The sequence below is a fragment of the Cydia amplana genome, chromosome 24 (genome assembly GCF_948474715.1).
Source record: "Cydia amplana chromosome 24, ilCydAmpl1.1, whole genome shotgun sequence".
In the NCBI taxonomy this organism is placed as follows: Eukaryota; Metazoa; Arthropoda; class Insecta; order Lepidoptera; family Tortricidae; genus Cydia; species Cydia amplana.
Genome location: NC_086092.1, coordinates 5,051,745 through 5,074,270, shown reverse-complemented (window position 1 = coordinate 5,074,270; position 22,526 = coordinate 5,051,745). Strand labels below are relative to the sequence as shown.

At 40.6% G+C, this 22,526-nt stretch overlaps 1 protein-coding gene across 1 annotated transcript in view; it reads right to left on the bottom strand.

Moving 5' to 3' along the window:
* LOC134659319 (WD repeat-containing protein 7) overlaps positions 1 to 22,526 on the bottom strand; it is a 135,024-nt gene that overhangs the window by 5,799 nt on the left and 106,699 nt on the right. The window contains exons 22-33 of the mRNA XM_063514973.1: positions 17,068 to 17,234; positions 16,499 to 16,650; positions 15,464 to 15,610; positions 15,061 to 15,206; positions 13,334 to 13,445; positions 12,869 to 12,995; positions 12,195 to 12,333; positions 5,306 to 5,365; positions 4,337 to 4,522; positions 3,701 to 3,827; positions 2,970 to 3,147; positions 1,212 to 1,338 (exon numbers count right to left, since the gene is read on the bottom strand). Of these exons, the coding sequence (XP_063371043.1) occupies positions 1,212 to 1,338; positions 2,970 to 3,147; positions 3,701 to 3,827; positions 4,337 to 4,522; positions 5,306 to 5,365; positions 12,195 to 12,333; positions 12,869 to 12,995; positions 13,334 to 13,445; positions 15,061 to 15,206; positions 15,464 to 15,610; positions 16,499 to 16,650; positions 17,068 to 17,234 (1,668 nt within the window). The remainder of the gene's footprint in view (positions 1 to 1,211; positions 1,339 to 2,969; positions 3,148 to 3,700; positions 3,828 to 4,336; positions 4,523 to 5,305; positions 5,366 to 12,194; positions 12,334 to 12,868; positions 12,996 to 13,333; positions 13,446 to 15,060; positions 15,207 to 15,463; positions 15,611 to 16,498; positions 16,651 to 17,067; positions 17,235 to 22,526) is intronic.

Genomic DNA, 22,526 nt, shown 5'->3' with positions numbered 1-22,526 from the left:
GCAACTTCTGCTGCAGACTGCACTTGAGAAAAAAAGGTTAGAATAAAATTTGTCGTGTAGGTAAAACGCTATAGTCTCATTAATATAAGGCCTAGTTTATTGAATGCATATACTTACTTTCAAAATTCAAAATGATTTATTTTTCCAACATAGGTAATAGGGTGTTACAGTTCAGTCAGTTTCACTAATGTGGCGCCTTACGGCATACAAATTTTGAGAGCATGCATGTAATAGGTACCTATGTACATAAATTATTTACAAGTCCTGTGGCGCCTTACGGCATACAAATTTTGAGAGCATGCATGTAATAGGTACCTATGTACATAAATTATTTACAAGTCCTTATCATCTAAAAAATCTTTTATTGAGTAGTAACTTTTTCGAATCAGTGGCAGTACTTTACTCTTCGATTGTCTGTATGCAAATTTTCAGCTTCATTGGAAGTCGGGAAGTGTGTCAAATTCAACTTGCAAGATTTGACCCGTACAAACATACATACAATGCAAGTTAAGTAAAAGTTTGAAAAAAAGCGGCCAAGTGCGAGTCGGACTCGCCCATGAAGGGTTCCGTATTTAGGCGATTTATGACGTATTAAAAAAAACTACTTACTAGATCTCGTTCAAAACAATTTTCGGTGGAAGTTTACATGGTAATGTACATCATATATTTTTTTGTTTTTTTTTTTTTTTTTTATTAAAAATGGGCTTACTCATGGCCACAGACTAGCCAGGGCGAAGACGTGGCCTACGATGGAGCGAGTCTGCCCAGAAGGTGCCTGTAGTTTTATCATTCTGTTATTTTAGAAGTTACAGGGGGGGGGGGGACGGGACACACATTTTACCACTTTGGAAGTGTCTCTCGCGCAAACTATTCAGTCTAGAAAAAAATGATATTAGAAACCTCAATATCATTTTTGAAGACCTATCCATAGATACCCCACACGTATGGGTTTGATGAAAAAAAAAATTTTTAGTTTCAGTTCTAAGTATGGGGAACCCCAAAAATTTATTGTTTTTTTTCTATTTTTGTGTGAAAATCTTAATGCGGTTCACAGAATACATCTACTTACCAAGTTTCAACAGTATAGTTCTTATAGTTTCGGAGAAAAGTGACTGTGACATACGGACGGACAGACGGACAGACATGACGAATCTATAAGGGTTCCGTTTTTTGCCATTTGGCTACGGAACCCTAAAAAAGGCATTGCGCACCTGCAATCCTTCTAGTAGCGGGACAGTGGGACACCTGGTTGTACCGGCAGATCGCGGGGAACACCTCGTTGAGACCTTTGCTCTTTAGGTGAGACTGGTCCACACAGTGCAGAATTATATCCATCACCTGCAATCAAAAATAAAACAATTTCATTCAAACAACTCCTCTCATAAAATTTTACAAATGTAAAAGAAGTATAGACTCTATACACAGTAGTTGTACTAATATTTTATTAATGCATCCTATTTACGCCCTGAGTATTTTAGCTCGATCCTTTTGCCTTTTGGTAGGCGGGCGAAAGTTATGTCCTAACTCCTAATATACCTCTCGCGTCATAATGGTCCCTATGACAGTGACAGTGCATTCAAGTCTGCTTTGGTTGGGTTTAATTTAAAAAATAATTGAAGAAATATGCGTTCACATGAAACTTTACATTTCTAAATAAATTAATGTGACAGTACTCCACTCCATATAAAAATGAACGGTCATAGGGACCAGGACCATCATTCGATGCGGCATAGGTAGGTATTTCAAGTCTTATACACCTATTTCAACTCTTTCTACTAACCTCAACCAACAGTCCAGCCACTTCATTATGCAGCCTATCGATAAGCAGCTCTATGCCCCTCAGGACCTCAGCTCTGCCCTCCTGAAGAGCCAGGTGCGTGCCAAGTTGTGTGACCAGGTCTCTCAAGTCTTATACACCTATTTCAACTCTTTCTACTAACCTAAACCAAAGTTGTTTTTATAAAGCGTTTCTACTGACCTCAACCAACAGTTCAGCCACCTCATTATGCATCCTATCTATAAGCAGCTCTATGCCCCTAAGGACCTCAGCTCTGCCCTCCTGAAGAGCGAGGTGCGTACCAAGTTGTGTGACCACTTGACCAGGTCTCTCAAGTCTTATACACCTATTTCAACTCCTTCTACTAACCTAAACCAAAGTTGTTTTTATAAAGCGTTTCTACTGACCTCAACCAACAGTTCAGCGACCTCATTATGCATCCTATCTATAAGCAGCTCTATGCCCCTCAGGACCTCGGCTCTGCCCTCCTGAAGAGCCAGGTGCGTACCAAGTTGTGTGACCAGGTCTCTCAAGTCTTATACACCTATTTCAACTCTTTCTACTAACCTAAACCAAAATGGTTTTTATAAAGTGTTTCTACTGACCTCAACCAACAGTTCAGCGACCTCATTATGCATCCTATCGATAAGCAGCTCTATGCCCCTCAGGACCTCAGCTCTTCCCTTCTGAAGAGCGAGGTGCGTGCCAAGTTGTGTGACCAGGTCTCTCAAGTCTTATACACCTATTTCAACTCTTTCTACTAAACTAAAGCAAAGTTGTTTTTATAAAGCGTTTCTACTGACCTCAACCAACAGTTCAGCGACCTCATTATGCATCCTATCGATAAGCAGCTCTATGCCCCTCAGGACCTCAGCTCTGCCCTTCTGAAGAGCGAGGTGCGTACCAAGTTGTGTGACCAGGTCTCTCAAGTCTTATACACCTATTTCAACTCCTTCTACTAACCTAAACCAAAATGATTTTTATAAAGTGTTTCTACTGACCTCAACCAACAGTTCAGCGACCTCATTATGCATCCTATCGATAAGCAGCTCTATGCCCCTCAGGACCTCAGCTCTGCCCTTCTGCAGGGCGTGGTAAGCGGGTTAAGGCTGCCCGGATTGGTAGACGGATTGTCATGGCGGTATAAAGCGATTGATTTGTTTTCAGAGTTTTGTAAAGCGTTTCTACTGACCTCAACCAACAGTTCAGCGACCTCATTATGCATCCTATCTATAAGCAGCTCTATGCCCCTCAGGACCTCAGCTCTGCCCTTCTGCAGGGCGTGGTAGGCGGGTGAAGGCTGCCCGGATTGTTGGGCGGCGGCGCAGCGAGCGACCTCGCGCGCCATTGTTGTTATAAAGGCAGCTGGCCTGTTTATAAAATTTATATTTTATTATGTTACTTAGTAACGGATATGGGAGTTTTGGGACAAAAACACGTATTTTCTTGAAGGTTTTATATCCAAATATGGCAGTGAGGAAACAACATAAACTACAAATTAAATTCACGAATCATGAGGCTGATTATATAGGCTATTTTTTTTTAGTTCGAACCTTGTTCTATACGTAAATAATTTACGTCGATTTATCGAAATTCATTACAATTATTGTAATGAATTTCGATTGTTTTAAAAAGCAACGAAACGAAAGAAATGCTACTTTATTTGGCCCGTGAAAGGTTCTAAATAGATTGCAGCATATATGTACATTGTAATGTACATTGGGTCATACGAGGGTATACACATAACAATTTAACACACCCAAAAATTGAAAAACCAGGAAGTGGATAGTCTAAACTTTAAAATACAGATGCCACTATGGTACCCTGTGTCTACACATGGAAACTGCAAACTTCGTCATTTTGTTTACAGACCGCCATCAGATATATCGTAGCGGCCAAGGTGTTCGTTCACAAATATGTTACCTAGCGGTGGCGATGAGAGTGAGCGCATGGCGCGCTGTACGGCAGGAGTCGGCCTGCGCGGTAAGCGGCAGTCCGTAGCTCATGGACGGCACAAGCTTGTCCGCGTCCGAGCACATCTCCAGCAGACCTGGCCACGAAAGATCAATAATGAAATATGGTTATACACCGGTATAGACAATAAATCTTAGATACAATAAGTATAGTTAAATTAAATATTGGTATAAAGACAGGATTATTGGTTGGTGAATTGACCAATCAAAGCGCGAAGTATAGTTACAGAGTCATGTTAAAATTTAAAGTGTCGCAAGTTGACACTTATCTGACGATTGCGCCAACCAAAACACTAAGTTCAATCGTTTCACCCTTTGTAAGGAATAAGGGTGTCAGAAATTATGCAAAATTGAACCCTATCACTTTGAAACAAAATCCAAAATCATGTGGGAAATATATTCCCTCTGCCTTATAAAGTCTTAGACATTAATACATTTTAAAAGCCGGTGAGTGTTACAATTTGGTGCCGTGACCAGGATATTTTTTTTTTCAGTTAGAATAGGAGTTCTAATTCTTGTTTCTTATTACTGATACCATCTTCTATGTCTCAAGAAAGCAGTAATTATATGAAAGGCTATACGTTACCTAACAAAACATGGCTGACGTCCAAATAAGGCTCCCATACAGTGAACCCACGTCCGAGCAAGTCGACGGCCGCGCGCCGCAGTGGGGTATGTGCAGGAAGGCGCGCGCATGGCGGCGACAGCAGCAGGTGTGTGAGCGCGAGCGCCGTCAGGCGCGCCAGGTTGTTGGAGGCGGATAAAGTGAAGCCTGCGGGAAAGATCATAATTAGAGTTTGTACCGACTTCAAAAAACTGCGCATGCGGTAAAGGGTTAAGTAGATACCTAAGTTTAAGTTACCTGTCAACTACCTAGCTTGCATAAACATAAAGGAGCCACGTCTGCCAACAAACCACTCTGTGGTTTAGCAGAAGAATATATGTAATTAGTTGTAAGCAAGATTTCTGAATAAACGTTTTATTTATTTATTTATTTTTAATAATGTATAGAAGCGATATACTGCGGGCTCAGCACGGTTCCATTTTTATCGACTATCACTATGCCCGTCACTTTCGCACTTACATACTTGTTAGAACGTGACAGGCATGGTGACAAACGATAAAAATGCGACCGTGCTACTAGCGCTGGACGTAATACTTGGCGTGAAAACTTACTATGGTCGATATGGGCGACATTCCGTTTTAGAACATGTTCACTTTTTATGCTTTTATATATTTTTGGATTGTATTGTTTGTTGTCAATTTTACAGAGTATCAGCTAGAATCCAAAATGAAGGTTTATATTTTTGGCATAATTGCGTACACTATTTTTTAATAATTTTAATAGTTGTCCTGAACCGCTTATAACATTATTTCTTGACATTCCCCCCGGCAATCAAACGAAAGTTAACTAAAAACAAACCCGGCGGTATAGCATCCGTAGACAGCGTATAAAACATTAATCAGTGAATATTATGTGCTTGAAAAACTTGGTGGTGATGCTGGGACACACTGAATTAAAACAGAATATAACGGAAAGCAAATTTCGTCCTACCTTCGACGACGGAGCTCTTTCTGCTATCTCCGTCCTTGCGTCTCTTATTGCTCGCCGCTCCTAAGTCCAAATATGCCAATTAATAAAAATAAACAAGCATAATGTAAGGGAAATTAGCAAAATATATGCAAGGGAGAAGTTTTAACCTTTTAACCGCCGTAGACTGATAAAAAATCGGGCTCATTTCGCCACGATCTGATAAATAAGGAAAACTTCGTACCGCCGGCGTTACGAGCACACTTGAAAAGTTATATGGCGGTTAAAAGGTTAAATATATAAATTATTGTGACAATGTGTAGGGGTGAGAGATAGGTAAGGGATGGTACTCACAGCTAGTCCTTTGAATTGTCCAAATTACAGTGCACTGTTCACTCTTTTCACTCGCGTTTCGGGGCCCTTTGGTTTCGGAAGGCACACGCGACACTGAGGGTGCAGAACTTCACCCTTTCGAATTATTTTTGAAGAGTCCGGGACGCACACGCGCGATGTGTGTCAAGCTCGGAGCCAGATCGCATTCTGCCGAGCGTTCCCGAAAGATCGCCGTGAGTTATGATTTTGGGACGGGGAGGGTAGTTGGAAACTGCACATTGTCACATCCCCCCCCACTTAATCTCGAACAGTATGGCTTCAATTGGGATATATTTACTCTTTTTACAACATTATTTGAATTCGGCTTAATTAGCGCGGCTTGACCGTTTGTAATATTTTTAATTGTATATGGCCCTGACCACCGCGGACAAAACGCGGCGCATACTCCTCGATCGGCGTTTGTAAGCGGAAAACATTTCGCGAGTACTTGTTGCCCTACATTAAAAATATTGGCTCTCCTACGATTATTATAATAATGCTCTTGTCTCTCATGTGCAGCGTTTAACTTTCGAACTACTGTAGTTTGTTCGTGGTTATGGGTCGAGTTTCCTTCAGAAATTATTTTATCTAATTCCCACCTATTTTCTAAAGGACTTCTAATTTCCCGCCCGAGAAAAATAGATGATGGTGTACGATTTGAACTCTCATGGACTGCGGTGTTGAGAGCAAGCTGGAAATTAGGTAGCGACTCGTCCCATATAGATTTCGTTTTCCTACAATAAATATTTAACATTATACTCAAATTTCGATTTACGCGTTCCACTGCATTTGCCTGTGGGTAATACGGAGATATTTTAACATCATTAATTCCCCAAACATGGCACATTTGTTTAAATACATCGGCTGTGAAATGTGTTGCGTTATCAGATACGATAGTTCGCGGCGGTCCGTAATTCGCCCACACGAGCCTCGACAGCGCGCGCACGGTGTTAGCAGCGGTCGCCGCCCGTACTGCAATCAACTGAACCCACTTTGAGTAGCCGTCCAAAATAACCAAAATATATTTGTTTCCGTTCTTTGATATCGGAAATGGTCCTTTGTAATCTATATAAACTCTTTCCCAAGTTTCGGTAGGTACAGTTGATGACATCAAACCAACCGGTTTCTTATTTAATGGTTTTGTCGTTTGACAAAGCAAACACGACCTTACGTACTCTTTAATATCCGTATACAAGTTCTTCCACCAAAAAATACTGGCTATTCTATTTAAGGTTTTTGTTATCCCTAGATGACCAGCTATATCTTGATCATGATAATAATTTAAAATTACATTTTTTAAATGAATAGGTAATACTATTCGCCATTTGTTTGTTTTCCCTAATTGCCGGCACAATAACTCGTTTTTAATTTTATATTTTGGAGTAATATTTATAGTCCCACCATTAATTTGAATAATTAAATCATTGCAAAATTTGTCGTTTACCTGGTGTCTTATAAGCGAATCATTAGTAACGGGGTATTCCTGAAGCGCGGAACAATTGACTTCATCCGTTCCTTCGTACATACGGCTCAAACAATCGGCTACGTTATTACTACTGCCCTTAATATGTTTAATATCAAATTTAAATCTGGACAGAAGAAGTATCCACCTCCCTAACTTTCCAATCTGTTTAGGATGTTCAAAAAGCCAAGATAATGCAGCATTATCGGTTTGAAGTTCAAACGGCGCGACTTCTAAATATTGTTTAAATTTAGTGACTCCGAATACGGCGGCGGCACACTCTTGTTCGTAGACCGTTTGGCGACGTTCGGCGCTCGACAGCGTGCGGCTCGCGTAACACACCGGCGCCAGGGCCCCGTCCACTTCCTGCTGAAGCACAGCTCCAAGAGCTGTTCCAGATGCATCACTTTGTAAAATAAATTTTTTAGAGAAGTCAGGAAACCTCAAAACGTTAGGTGAAACCAATTGCTGTTTTAATCGTGCGAATGCGTCAACCTGTTTAGGCCCCCAGATGTACTTGGCATCTTTTTTTTTAACAAATTTAACGGTTCGGCAAGTTCCGAATATCGAGGAATAAATTTTGCATAGAAGCTAGTCATCCCCAAAAATGTTTTTAGCTGTTTTAAATTTTTCGGTTCCGGATAGTTTACAACGACACTTATTTTATCGGGGTCGACGGCTAAACCGGAATAACTAATATTATACCCTAAAAACTGTACCGACTCTTTACATAGTTTTAATTTTTTTGGGTTGACTGTTAACCCTGCTTTACCAAGTCTACTCAACACCTCGTCTAGGTGTTGCACGTGCGATTCCTTGTCTTTGGAAAAAACACAAATGTCGTCCACAAAAGGGATTATATACTTGTATTTTATATCACCAAATATCATATCGACCACCCTGTTTAATGACTGCGGACTTACACAGAGCCCGAAAGGAACATATTTGTACTGAAATAACCCAAAGGGGCATATAAACGCTGTAACCGGCTTAGATTCGTCGCTTAACGGTATCTGATGAAATGAGCTGTTAAGATCAATTATTGAAAAATACCTAGCCCCGCCTAAATACTGGAAAACTGATTCAATCGACGGCATTGGATAACTGTCGTATACAATCTTCTTATTTACCGCCCTGTAATCGCAGCAAAGTCGCTTGCCACCACTGGCTTTGTCGATTAAAAATGCTGGTGACGCATACGGTGAACTCGATTTTTCAATGATACCTTTATCAAGTAGTTGTTTAATATGTGCCTCCATTTCCGCGGCTTTCGGCGGCGACAGCGGATAAAATCGTGAGCGAACCGGAACATTATCAATGAGTTTTATCTCATAGTTCAGGATGTTAGTTTTACCTAATTTTTCCGTTACGACTTCTTTGTGTTTTCCTAATAAATTTTCCATTTTACCTCCAATTTCTTCATCGTTTTGAATGCTGTTAAACTGTACTATATCTTGCTGCTCTTCATTTTTTAACAATGGTATTTTATAATGCGGCATAAAGTCAAATATCACGTATCCATAAAATGGATATGGGACTAGTTTTGTTTTGTTAATAAAATCGCATCCTAATATAACAGGTGCAATTAAACTCGGTGCTACTGTAAATTCAAATTTCCAAGTAAACTTATCAATTGAAATCAATACGGTTATAACTTCGGTAGCTGTAAAAACTTGTCGCCTAGCGGTAGTACATTGAATATTGCACCGCGACGTAACCACCTTACGACGACCTTTGAGTTTATCTGCTAAGTCCTGAGTAATAAATGATCGAAATGCGCCCGAGTCCACTAACGCGGTAAGAATATTATTACAAATAACTACTTGTAAGCATGGTTTATTGGTTTCCCTATAACTAATTATTTTGCCACCTTCTTGGACTACTGCGAGAGGAAGCTGACGGTGGATATCGTTGCTTACTCCCTGTTCGCGTTTCCCGCGTAATTTGACTGTGTCTGTAAACGTCTACGACGCTGTTCACAATCACGCCCGAAATGACCATAAGAATTGCATTCATAACAACGTGGGCCGCGCTGCGTTGTTTGAACCTGATTAGCAACCGATGTATTTGCGTTAGGCAAGCCCGACCCGCCGGCGGTGACCTCTCGCTCGCCCCCATGCGCTAACCGGTTCCCGCGCGAAAACGATGCACTCGACTCCCGTGCCGGTTGACCATATTGCCGATACGTATTACTACCAACATTTAACTGGTTCCTTTGATAAAAGTTATGCGAGTTTTGTGAATGCAATTTGTCTCGTAAAAGAGCGCCCTCGACCTCACTACTTATTTGCGCTAATTGCGACATGTCCTTTATGTCCATAGGATTGCATTTAATGTAATAATATATCCTTGGAGAAATTCTACTTAATATAGTTTGCATTAACATTTCCTCTGACCAGCCCAGATTGAGCGCCTTCGCCACCGCAACTACAGAATGCGCAAACTCTAATAACGTTTCGGACTCATATTGATAACGCAAGCACATTTCATTTTTTAACGTTTCAATATGTATCGGAGATAAAACCTCGCTTAAAATCAGTATTTTAATATCTTGCCAATTATGTAACGCAGCTGCCCGACGGAACCACCAATCCGCCAGAAACCCAGTTGTCCTGGTCATTATCCAGGTCACATACTCTGACTGGGGAACTAGCTGGAGTTGAGTAATTTTATCGACGCTGATAATAAATTTAATAAGCTGTTTAGCCACCTTGCCATCACAAGTTGGTAACTCCGCGAGCATTTTTTGCAACACTTTTAACTTATTTTTATCGACTCGATTATGTTCACCTACCGCGTTCGCGGGTGACTCGACCTTTTGACCGTTAAGGCACGTCGATGGAGTATGCGACATTTTTTCTGTTTCGATCGTATTAATTCGTTTCTTTAACTCTGATATTTGATTATTTTGCGACTCAATCTTTTCCTGTAATTGTCTAATAGCCGGATTCAAATTTTCCAAATTTAACGACTTAAAATATTTAAACATGTCCGACACTCGAGTAACGGTTTTTTCTTCTGTGTCGGACATTTTGTTACCGATACGTACTAATTAATGCCAAACAAGAAAATATTAGACCTAATTCGGGGTTTCGCAACCTCCACCAATTGTGACAATGTGTAGGGGTGAGAGATAGGTAAGGGATGGTACTCACAGCTAGTCCTTTGAATTGTCCAAATTACAGTGCACTGTTCACTCTTTTCACTCGCGTTTCGGGGCCCTTTGGTTTCGGAAGGCACACGCGACACTGAGGGTGCAGAACTTCACCCTTTCGAATTATTTTTGAAGAGTCCGGGACGCACACGCGCGATGTGTGTCAAGCTCGGAGCCAGATCGCATTCTGCCGAGCGTTCCCGAAAGATCGCCGTGAGTTATGATTTTGGGACGGGGAGGGTAGTTGGAAACTGCACATTGTCACATTATGAATAATAGGAATAGTAAAGCAACATCATCACACAGCTGTACATTTTTCTCTGTACAGTCGAATTAAGAAAATGCTAAAAAGTTATTTTGCAGTACATATGGTGCTACTTTCCCGCACTAGTGCGTAAATAAGCACTTTTCGTTGCTATGTCAAATATTTAAAGGGGCATATGTACTGTAAAACGTTGTACGATACACGTGCGAATAGGTAATTCGCAACTCGTGTCGATTTAAAACACTCCCTTCGGTCGTGTTTTAATTTATCGCCACTCGTTTCGAATTTCCTCTTTTCCGCACTTGTATCGTAAATAACTATCTTAGCATTAAACAGATGAATGAACTTTAAGTATCAGTATGCTATACATAATATGTTTCGTTTAACACAACGTACTATTTACTATTTATTTGAATTTTAATATTTTTGACTCAGATCTTGGATGTTAGTGATAAAAATACTTCGACTGTACATTACGTATTTAAAACACACAGATTTAGAAAATTGTCGAAATCCAAATAATGTGCATTCGTGCTGATAGGATTTGTATGAATCAATCCCAACCAACAGTGTATTATTTCAACTTCTGTCCATAGTCCGCGAAGTGAATACAAGTTAGCCCACTAATTTTCAGCCCCGTAAAGGCCTGTGTATATTACAATTTACAATACAATAAACACTCCGTCTCAACAGTATTTTAACTGCTCATAAACCATAGTATGAAATCTTACTTTCGTGTGAATAAAGTAGGAATTCTCTAGTTTTAGGAAAACGTAGGTACAGATGTAGTGCATGATTATTTTCCATCGTTTTTTCACGGAAAGGTACGAACACGTCTTACTATTTCAGTCAGTCTCAGTACAAAAAGCACTGAGGTTGGCTGAAATACCTAGCATGAACGCTTCCGAGAAAATAGGATGGAAAACAAATTATACACTATGTACATCTTTACATACACTCCTACTGATTAGATCTCGAAGGTACTTTATTGGATAACCAAATGTTTTCGTCATATAGGGGTTAGTTCCAAAGTAAAATCCTATATTCACCTCATAGAGCATGGATAGACGTTGAAAAATCGGATTGTATAACTGAGGAGTGTCTTTTCAAAAGGGCTTTGTGTGGTTTCCATATAGAAATAAGCCTTTTGAAAACACACTTCTCAAATATGAAATCGTGTTATACTTGGTCAAGCAAATCTTGTCAGTAGGAAAAGGCGGCAAATTTGAAAAATCTGGGGATAGCAACACTACGTTTGAATTGTTCGAAAATCGCGTATCATTCATATCTTATCTGTGGAACTGTTTTGTTTACATTTCATCCTTGTTCGATGTACATTGCTGCTTTTTGTTCGTTTCCTAGGGATATCATACGTTAGTTTGCTTTACATTGCTACTGACATATCCAGCTTGACAGACTATACCTTACACCGATTTACACTTTCACGATTTTTACACATTATTAAATTGTACAACGGGACTTAATCGCGTATCTAAGTTTTGATCTAAGAAAAACTCGCGCGGTTAGAAGATGCTGATGTCAACTTTAGCCAGTCTTCTCCGAGACCACGGGGACAACGCCGTCCTCGAAACGTCGGAGGTAGATCTTAAAACTTTGATACGCGATTAAGTCCCGTTGTACAATTTAATAAAGACTGTACCTTCACTAGTGATGTCTTGTCCGAACTCGGCGCCGATCACACCGAGCAACACTACTGCTGTTGTCTGCTTGCGTTTGAGTTCTGCCAGAGAGGAGGGTTTGCGGACTATCTCCTCCTCTTCCTCCTCAAACTCTTCCTCCTGGTAGAAAAACAATCATCATCATCAGTGCCGGCCCGAGCCCTTGATCAGGGTAGAGCGAAATCGGGTTTTGGCGCCCTTCGTTGAAGTTTTCAAGCGTATTCCCCCCCCCCCCCTTGCCACAATCGCGTCTTTTAAAACTTTTTTTTTTCATTTGCCATTTTGGCACCCCCCTTGCCATCCAGCGCCTAGAGCGGCCGCTCCACTCGCTCTACCCTAGATCCGGCCCTGATCATCATCTCTTACCCGTTTTGTATGTATGTATGATGTAATTATGTATGGCACTTTATTGCACACTAGCGACCCGCCCCGGCTTCACACGGGTTAACAATTTATACTTAAACCTTCCTCTTGAATCACTCTATCTATTAAAAAAGTCGCATCAAAATCCGTTGCATAGTTTTAAAGATCTGAGCATACATAGGAACAGACAGCGAGAAGCGACTTTGTTTTATACTATGTAGTGATTTATTTTATTTATCGGCACAATAGTTTGCGATGACTTAAGTCGTCAGCATTCAAAGGGTTAACTTACAGCTTTAGCGGCCTTCTCAGCGGGTTCCTTGTGGGCAGCGTGAGGGTTGATGCTCTCTGTGTGCGTGTATAAGGGCAGGTACTGGGCCCAGTTGTCTACCAGACCCTTGCGACCTTTAGGGCCCAATCTGTCGACAAGAGATTTTTGAATCAATACTCTCATAACACTACCATAGCAGCAGAAGCTACTATGCGGGCGAGGTGTTCAAAATTACCTTAACACGCTCTTATTCTCTTAACAATAAAGTCGCATCAAGATCATCTTCTTTGAATCTAACAGGTTGCGTTCGTTAAAATCCTGGGAATCTAACAGGTGCGTTCGCTAAACTAACCAAATTGAACTCTATGCCTCTGACAATAAAGCTAACCTCCCAAGCTCCTTGTGGGCACTTGAAACTCTTCGTAAACAGGTATACGGCTGGAAACAAGCAATATTGTACTCTTCGCCAATAACAATAGAGCTTACCTTCCAAGCTCAGCAAGGAGCAGCGCCTGCGCCGCCTCGCGCACTTCAAGGCAGTGGTGCTGCCATCTGCGGGCCAGCATTTCCACTTGCGGACGCTTGAAGCTCTTTGCTCCTGCAAGAATAAACTTTGTGTAAAGATACACGATATTCTAAACCGATAATTCCCAAGTCTACAAAAAAGTGGCAAGGCTTTTTAGAAATACGCAATAATAATCCTTACCACGAGAAATTGTACAGAATAGCCTCCTAAGGCCCACGGTCCTACCTATATATAGTACCTATTCAGTTCGATGTAATTTAAACCATGTTGAATTCGAACAGTGTCGTTTTTGTTTTGTTTCGTTCAAAGAACGCAAAATCAACTCTATTTCCTACAGTTTAGATTCAAATTTCAGTGGCAAATTTTGGATAGAATGTTGGCACGTGGGCGGATGTCCAAGGATCTTAAGATTCTTGAAGGGGTCGGAAACAAACAAGCGTGTGCTTCGTATCGAGTATATTTAATTGACAAGTGCTCAGCCCTTTTATCCACACCTGCTGACGAGGACTCAGAGACCTATGAGGAGCTGGAGGTCTACTCACCGGCAGCCACCACTTTATCAGGCAGCAGTACACAGAGTAGCGTGGCCAGGAGAGACCAGCCCTGTTTAATATGCTGTTTCTGGGCACCAGCTCATGATGAGGAATTAACCTGTCGAATCCCACGATATGACGTCACCATAAGCGTTCTGGCTCATATATGAGCCGTGGGAGCTGACAGATTAAAGGTCTACTCACCGGCAGCCACCACTTTATCAGGCAGCATAGTACACAGTGTAGCGTGACCAGGAGCGACCAGCCCTGTTCAATATGCTGTTGCTGGGCACCAGCTCATGATGAGGAATTAAAGGTCTACTCACCGGCAGCCACCACTTTATCAGGCAGCAGTACACAATGAAGCGTGGCCAGGAGGGACCAGCCCTGTTTAATATGCTGTTGCTGGGCACTAGCTCATGATGAGGAATTAAAGGTCTACTCACCGGCAGCCACCACTTTATCAGGCAGCAATACACAATGAAGCGTGGCCAGGAGGGACCAGCCCTGGTTAATGTGCTGTTGCTGGGCACCAGCTCATGATGAGGTGCTGAAGGTCTACTGACCGGCAGCCACCACTTTATCAGGCAGCAGTACACAATGAAGCGTGGCCAGGAGGGACCAGGCCTGTTTAATATGCTGTTGCTGGGTACCAGGTCATGATGAGGAATTAAAGGTCTACTCACCGGCAGTGACCACCTTATCAGGCAACAGTACACAATGAAGCGTGGCCAGGAACGACCAGCCCTGTTTAATATACTGTTGCTGGGAACTAGCTCATGATGAATTAAAGGTCTACTCACCGGCAGCCACCACTTTATCAGGCAGCAATACACAATGAAGCGTGGCCAGGAGCGACCAGCCCTGTTTAATATACTGTTGCTGGGCACTAGCTCATGATGAATTAAAGGTCTACTCACCGGCAGCCACCACTTTATCAGGCAGCAATACACAATGAAGCGTGGCCAGGAGCGACCAGCCCGGTTTAATATACTGTTGCTGGGCACTAGCTCATGATGAATTAAAGGTCTACTCACCGGCAGCCACCACTTTATCAGGCAGCAGTACACAATGAAGCGTGGCCAGGAGCGACCAGCCCGGTTTAATATACTGTTGCTGGGCGCTAGCTCATGATGAATTAAAGGTCTACTCACCGGCAGCCACCACTTTATCAGGCAGCAGTACACAATGGAGCGTGGCCAGGAGGGACCAGCCCTGTTTAATATGCTGTTGCTGAGCGGCCAACTGCTCAGCCCTTTCCTCGTCACCAGCCCATGATGAAGAGCTTCTGGTTGAAGGCCTAAGAAGAAAAGCGGCACAATGAATTACCTAAGGGTGTTGACAATTCATTCAGACATAGACATTAGATACTTTTTAGTATTTGTTGTTATATCAGCAACAGAAATAGGTACATCAACTCTGAAAATTTCAACTGCTATCACGGTTCATGAGATACAGCCTGTTTACGGACGGACAGACAGACAGACGGACAGTGGAGTTTTAGTAATAGGAACCCGTTTTTACCCTTTTGGGTACGGAACCCTAATAAAAGCTGACCTGTGCATCCTTCGGTTAAACTCCTGCTCTGGTATAAAGGTGGCGTTGCTCATGGACATGAGAGTGTTGGCTAGAGCCACGATGGACAGTAAATGATTGGTGGTTAGGGTCGTGCTTAGCTCCCAGTGTAGCTTCGATGAGAACAGTCTGTGAACAGTAGGAAGGATTATCAATGACAACTTGTGGTTAGATCAGGGACGGAGTGCTTTACCTTATATAGGTTTTGTGCTTAATTTATAATCGAATACGGAAAATAGCTTAATTCGCACTGATGTCCAGAAACGCTAAAGCCGATATACGAACATCCGAATTTACTAAAAATCAAAGCAATTCAGGAATTGGACCAGGCATGCATGAGTTGCGTTCTCGCGCGGATTCCCATGGATGCTAATATTTAGTTGACACCAACACGCGATAAAGCTACAAATCGCGAGACTGACTATAGAGAGATCTCGTTCTGAAGTATAAGGTTATTGCCATATAATTTCCTACTGTATATACATATTTCTGGAAACAATTTCATGGTGTTTAGAAGATCTGCGCTACTCAACTACGTCTAGTTTTTTAATCGAGTTTAAAATGGAAGAGGTTCTACACTGATTTAAACTTTCACGATTTTTACACATTATTAAATTGTACAACGGGGCTTAATTGCGTATCTAGGTTTTAAGATTTACCTCCGACGTTTCGAGGACGGCGCGCGGCGTTATCCCCGTGGTCTCGGAGAAGACTGGCTAAAGTTGACATCAACATCTTCTAACAACCACATCATAAACAACACCAAGTGCGGGTAGTTCGAAAAACTCGTGCGGTTAGAAGATGTTGATGTCAACTTTAGCTAGTCTTCTCCGAGACCACGGGGACAACGCCGTCCTCGAAACGTCGGAGGTAAATCTTAAAACTTAGATACGCGATTAAGTCCCGTTGTACAATTTAATAATGTGGAAGAGGTTCTGTCAGGTTGAAATGGCCGGTAAAGACAGTAAATGTATGATAACTGGTTAAGAAAGTTTAAAGTGAAGACCTGATACAGACCTGGTGAGCTCCTCCTGCCTTAAAAGTTCTGGTGGCAAATCTGACTTGAGGAGTTGAGGATCCTTTACCCCAGCCGCGACTGAGCCAAGTCGGGTTGGCAGCTGTACCGCCATGTGACCGTGACGGGATACCACGCCGAAGCAAACTGGGACCTGGAGAAACAAAACTTAGATATTGCTGACGTAATCACCTTGCAAACCCCCTCCCCCTTCCCCCATGTCACCAAATCCAAGGTGGGTTTAGTGCTTGTAATGTATGCTTGTAACAGAACGCAACTACAGACTGTCAATAATGACCCAATGCATTATGGGAGTATGGGAATGACAGCGAGCGGCGTTAGTTAAGTACAGACGCTGTAGCATAGGAATGAACTGTGTAACTATAGGGGAGGAGAGATCTGTTTGATTGGTAAGCTAGATGTTGTTTGATCACACATGTAAAAAACTTATTATAAAACTTAATATAATAAAGACTCAGTGGCAAATGTTTTATTACTAAACATTACAGTTCTTTCGTCTTGGATGGCCCCTAATCAATACTATGTAATTCATAGTCTTTTTAATGCTCACCATAGGTCTCAGCAGCCCCAGCTTAGCCTCACATACTCTGTCCAGGTCAGGGTCAAGACCCCAAGCGTGCAGAAGCGATATCAGGATCTGGGCGATCTGCATGGTGTGTGGAGGCTCAGCCAAGGTCATGTCGGCTGGACGCTTCTTCTGACCCTGACTGGATTGATCTGGAACAATGGGAGGAGTAGTTTAGAAAAGGTTCAACACTTAAAAGCTAATAATGATGAATACAATACAATACAAATCCTCTTTATTGCACAACCTCAAAATAAATGTACATGGAAACACAAATGATAAATGAAGACAGAGGTAAACAACAGGCGGCCTTATCGCTAAGGAGCGATATCTTCCAGACAACCTTGAAGAAGTGGAGAAACAAAAGCCAAGAGCTTGTGTGTTTGTTGCTATCCAAACTAGAGGTGTCACATGCGCGTTGCCGTCCCTTAAGAAACCCGTACCTTCCTGTCCTGTGAGAAGAGAGGGAGTTTATTTTGCCGCAAAGTCGCGTAAAGAAATTCCTTTCAAATCACTCATTGCGCGACCATTCATCTACGTCGATTTTGTTGAATATTACTGGCCCATGACATATCGTCGGCCATTATCGGTTCCCCTTGGGCATCATAAGTACCGAGACAGAACAGATTACAGCGATCACGTATTGACTATTTCGCACTTGAGTATGACGGATTTGTGGCGCGCCCTTGGCACTATTGTGCAGTCCGTCTCAAACTGCCCCACCACGTATACCAGCCGTAAAAACACCTATGGAAAAAAGGTTGATTTGGAATTTATTGTAAAATAATACGGTAAAGAATTCCACGAGTTTTCCAGTGGCTGTTAAACCGTAATGGGCCCAAGTACCTACTCGATAGACAACGTGTATGAATTATCGTTTTTAACACATTCATTGCCACCCAGCCAAACAAGACATCCGCGCCAGGCCACAATTATTACTTCATATAAAAGTGTAGTACCACGATCCCGACTATCGGGTCGTCCGGCCTGGGAACGGAATGATAAAATACCTGATAGTCGGGTTTTCGGCACTGAATGTGTTAAAGCATAGAATTCAAGGATTATTGCCATTAATGTTAAGGCTTACATCTTAGGGCAGCGTAAATTTTCAAGTAAAGGTATTTCTAGTAGTTAACCACGGTCACGGTTAACCTATGATTCTTATTTTCTTCATATTGCTATGAACTATAAGCACGTCAAGATTTGTCTCAATAATTCAGAATATTGGCAGCATCACACATGGCCAATTATATAATACAATATGAGATACATTACATTACATATTTATCCCATACTTAAAGCTAAATCGTTTAAATAACAAAGGTATGTATACAACTATACAATAAACATAACAGCACAACGGCTTAGAATAAATACATCATTTTACAACAACTTATAATGTCAAGATGCCTAAATGATCTACCAGTAAGTAGATCATAAGGCCGTTGCAAGGTTTGGGCCATAATAGAACCATATCATGCTATGCAATTTTAGACCCTAAGTCTTTCTCATATAATGTAATTTGCATATAGGTATACAAGCTCATATATTTAATTACAAAATTTCACACTGTTTATAAATCGTTCTATTAACTTGTAAATTGTTTAGGTTTGGTGAGTAATTAGGTTGGCTATTATGCACTTCAAAAAGATCTTATCGCGTCAAGTTAAAGACTATTTTCGCTTAAATCGCTACGTTTGGTTGTGGTTGTGAGTAATATTTTGTTGTAATCGTTTTTACGCATAGTTTAATCTGTATGGATTTTTTAATATCCCAAACACATTAACGGCTATTGCTATGGCTTACAATAACTTAAGGCAACTTATATTTACATAGTTAATAACAACTGCATTTCATAGGAGCTGTTTAAATAATAAATACATTAAACTTTTGAAGGTTTTTAAGGGTTAAAAGCCCTTTCACTTCCAGTTTCAGACAAAAAAAGACATAAACGTAAAAGTAATAAAAGGTGATAAGATTAAATACCCTTTCGGTTCGTACGAAATATTTGCTAATAAAAAGGCCTACCGCGAACCACGTTCGACGTGTTGCCTCCCTGTCACACTTACGTACGAAATTATAAGTGCGACAGAGATGCAACACGTGGTACTTGGTTCGCGGTAGCCCCTAAGGTCTAATAATACTCGTATAACATTTTTATTTAGATAAAGTAACGACATTTCAAAAATTAGTCAAACATATACATTATTAACATGTAACATGACAGCACTATTTTTGATCTCACATAGACAGTTTACGCACACCAATAAGGTCTAGTTTCCCCTCTGGGTTGGAACGTCAATGGCAGTCGCTTTCGCAAAAACTAGAGCCTACGTCAATTCTTGGGATTATAAAAATAAAATAAAAAAAATAAAATATTTTTTTATTGACAAAAAACAAGTTACTAAGTGGGTTTTGAAGTCCCTGACTTCTGAGCTAGGTAAAGACCTGTGTTACAGAAGTCAGTGTCCTCTCCTAGACAATAGAAACTATATAAGGAACATCTAATCTAGTATGACTTACTTACTACATTTCCCATTTTGTTTTTATTTTATATTTAAAGCAATTAATTATAGGGCCTGTTTTGATATCAGAAAACAATGCCATTCTAATATGAGTGCATAGCAATTACATTATATATATATATATATATATATATATATATATATATATATATATATATATATATACATATTGTGTGTGTGTGTGTGTGTGTATGTGTATGTGTGTGAGTATTCTAATGTAGGATGCTTTCAGTTTGATCATAGTCTAATGCCAGTAACCAGGACTTAAGTTTTCTCTTACACTCATGTTTAGGTAGGGGATAGATATTTAGAGTTTTGTTAATCTTATTATATATAAAGATTCTCATAAATCCCTGTTGCCGTCTGGCAGTAGCCAATCTGCATTTATATGGTGCACATACATTTGTCATTGTTCGCTTACTTGTAATTTTATTTTGATCATAGGGGGTAAGCTTATGCTGCTTCAACGCTAACAGTAGTATATATAGTTGTCTGACAGATAGCAATTGACATTGTTTATATAATAGACTCGTTGGATATCTATATGGTCTACATGTCATGACCTTCAACAGGGATCTCTGGGCTCTTTCCAGTTTTATCATGTGGGTTTTACAAGCGCCACCCCATACAACATTGCAATAGCCAATGACTGGCTGCGCCAGAGCAACATACACAGTTTTCAATAAATCTAGTTCAGATACAGATCTTAATTTCTTAAAAATATAAACTAGTTTTCTTATCCGTGTTGAGGTTAGCTCTAAATGTGGCTGCCAACTCAGTCTGTCGTCAAGCAGTACTCCCAGATACTTAATGCAATCAGATTTAGCAATGACAGTACAAGTACAGTCAGTTCCTGTCTGAAAGTTACATGTGTGAACCTTAAGTTCCCTATTATACATAAATGATTTATTTAAAGAAAATTGTAAATATGTGGTCTTACTTAAATTCAAGGTAAGTAGATTTCTTTGTAACCAGCTATTGATTTTATGGAGTCCTATCTCAGCATTACTATATACTTCCTCCCATGTATCTCCATGGAAAATTATAGAGGTGTCATCAGCATAAGTGAAGATTTTACCTTTTGTAAGGGATAATTGACACAGGTCATTTATGTAGATCAGAAACAAACTGGGTCCCAATATACTGCCCTGGGGCACTCCATAAATGACAGGGGCATCCTTACTAACAGTGTTACCTATTTTAACTTGTTGTGTACGATTGACCAGGAAGTCACTGAAAATCATGTGAGCCTTTCCCCTTATGCCAATACACTCCAGCTTGTGGATAAGCTCTGGAATCGAGACAGTGTCAAATGCCTTGGCAAGATCAAGGAAAACGCCCAGGCATTTCTTTTTAGTATCTAGTAGGGTAGTAACGTGATCTGTCAAAGCACTGACGGCATCTTCCGTGCTCTTGCCAGGCCTGAATCCAAATTGACTATTTGATAAAATTTTGTGGTGTTCCAAGTATTTGACAAGACGGTTATTTAGAGCTCTTTCAAGGATTTTTGACAATGATGACAAAACTGAGATTGGCCTGTAGTTAGTAACATTGTCTTTGCTTCCTCCTTTATGAACAGGTGTAATTAAGGATCTTTTAAGTACCGCCGGGAAGACCCCCTGTTTAAAACACATTTTAATAAGTTTTGTGAGGGGATTAACAATTACATTTTTTGCAAGTTTAAGCAGTTTTGCTGTAATAAGATCCCAACCGGTAGCACAATCAGTTTTAAGACTAAGTATTAAGGATTCTATTTCATCTTCCTCTGGTGGCAATAAAACTATGGATTGTAAAGCTCTTGGCATGGCAAAACTGTGTCTAGTTAAATTTGCACTATTATTTGTTATCGCTTCAGCCAATTGTTGACCAATCTTAGAAAAATAGTCACTGACAAGTTCAATATCACCAGAAGCCTTGTTTCCTGAGCTAATTAATTCATGAGCTGAGCTTGGCAGTTTTTTATAGTTAACTATTGATTTAATGGCCGTCCATGTTTCCTTATTTGACTTTGCACACTGCAACAACGTCCTATCATGTTCTTGTCTCAGTTTTCTTAGAAGAGTGTTACAATAATTACGATATCGCTTGTATGAAATGAGTAGAACTTCATTATTTGGATCTATCTGACTTTTTTTGTGAAGACGGTCTCTATGGCGAATGCACCGCAAAAGACCTGGCGTTAGCCAAGGTTTAAGTGTTCTCTTCCTACAGGGTACAGGGCAAGATTTAGAGTTAATTTTTATAGCCGTAGATAATGTGTCGACAAACTGAGTAAATGCTTGGTTAACATCAGCTGTACTTGTGATAAACGAGTAGTCAATATTATGAAGATATTCAACTGCATCTTGGTATTTAATTTTATTATAGAATTGAATATTTGTAGAATCAGGAAGACGCAGGGAAAGATTTAGGAGCACTAATGCATGGTCAGTTACAGTAGAATCTATGACAAAAATAGAAGCGGGCACAGCCGTCTTTATTATAACATGGTCTAGGCAATTTGACAACCGTGTTGGGTAAGAATGACCTGGTAACATGCCAAGCTCTGCGCATAGGTTAAGATATGGTGCTTTGTTCTTGTCACTGCTATTTGGTTTAATATCAATATTTATGTCACCGACTATCATTACATTATTTTCATTAGAAATGGGCCGAATAATATGTTCCAAGGAGCTAAGAAATCCATCAATAGATTGAATAGACGGAGAGCGGTATACCGCCAATATATTAATATCAGGTAAAATTTTGAGTAACATTAAGTTAGCTCCAATTGGTTCAAATTCAATAACAGAGCTTTTAATGTTTTGTTTGGGATTAGTTGTCAAGCAGACCCCAGGCTCCCGTGAGCCGTGGCAAATGCCGGGATAACGCGAGGAAGAAGAAGAAGATAGACAATTTACACACACACTTGCATTTCAT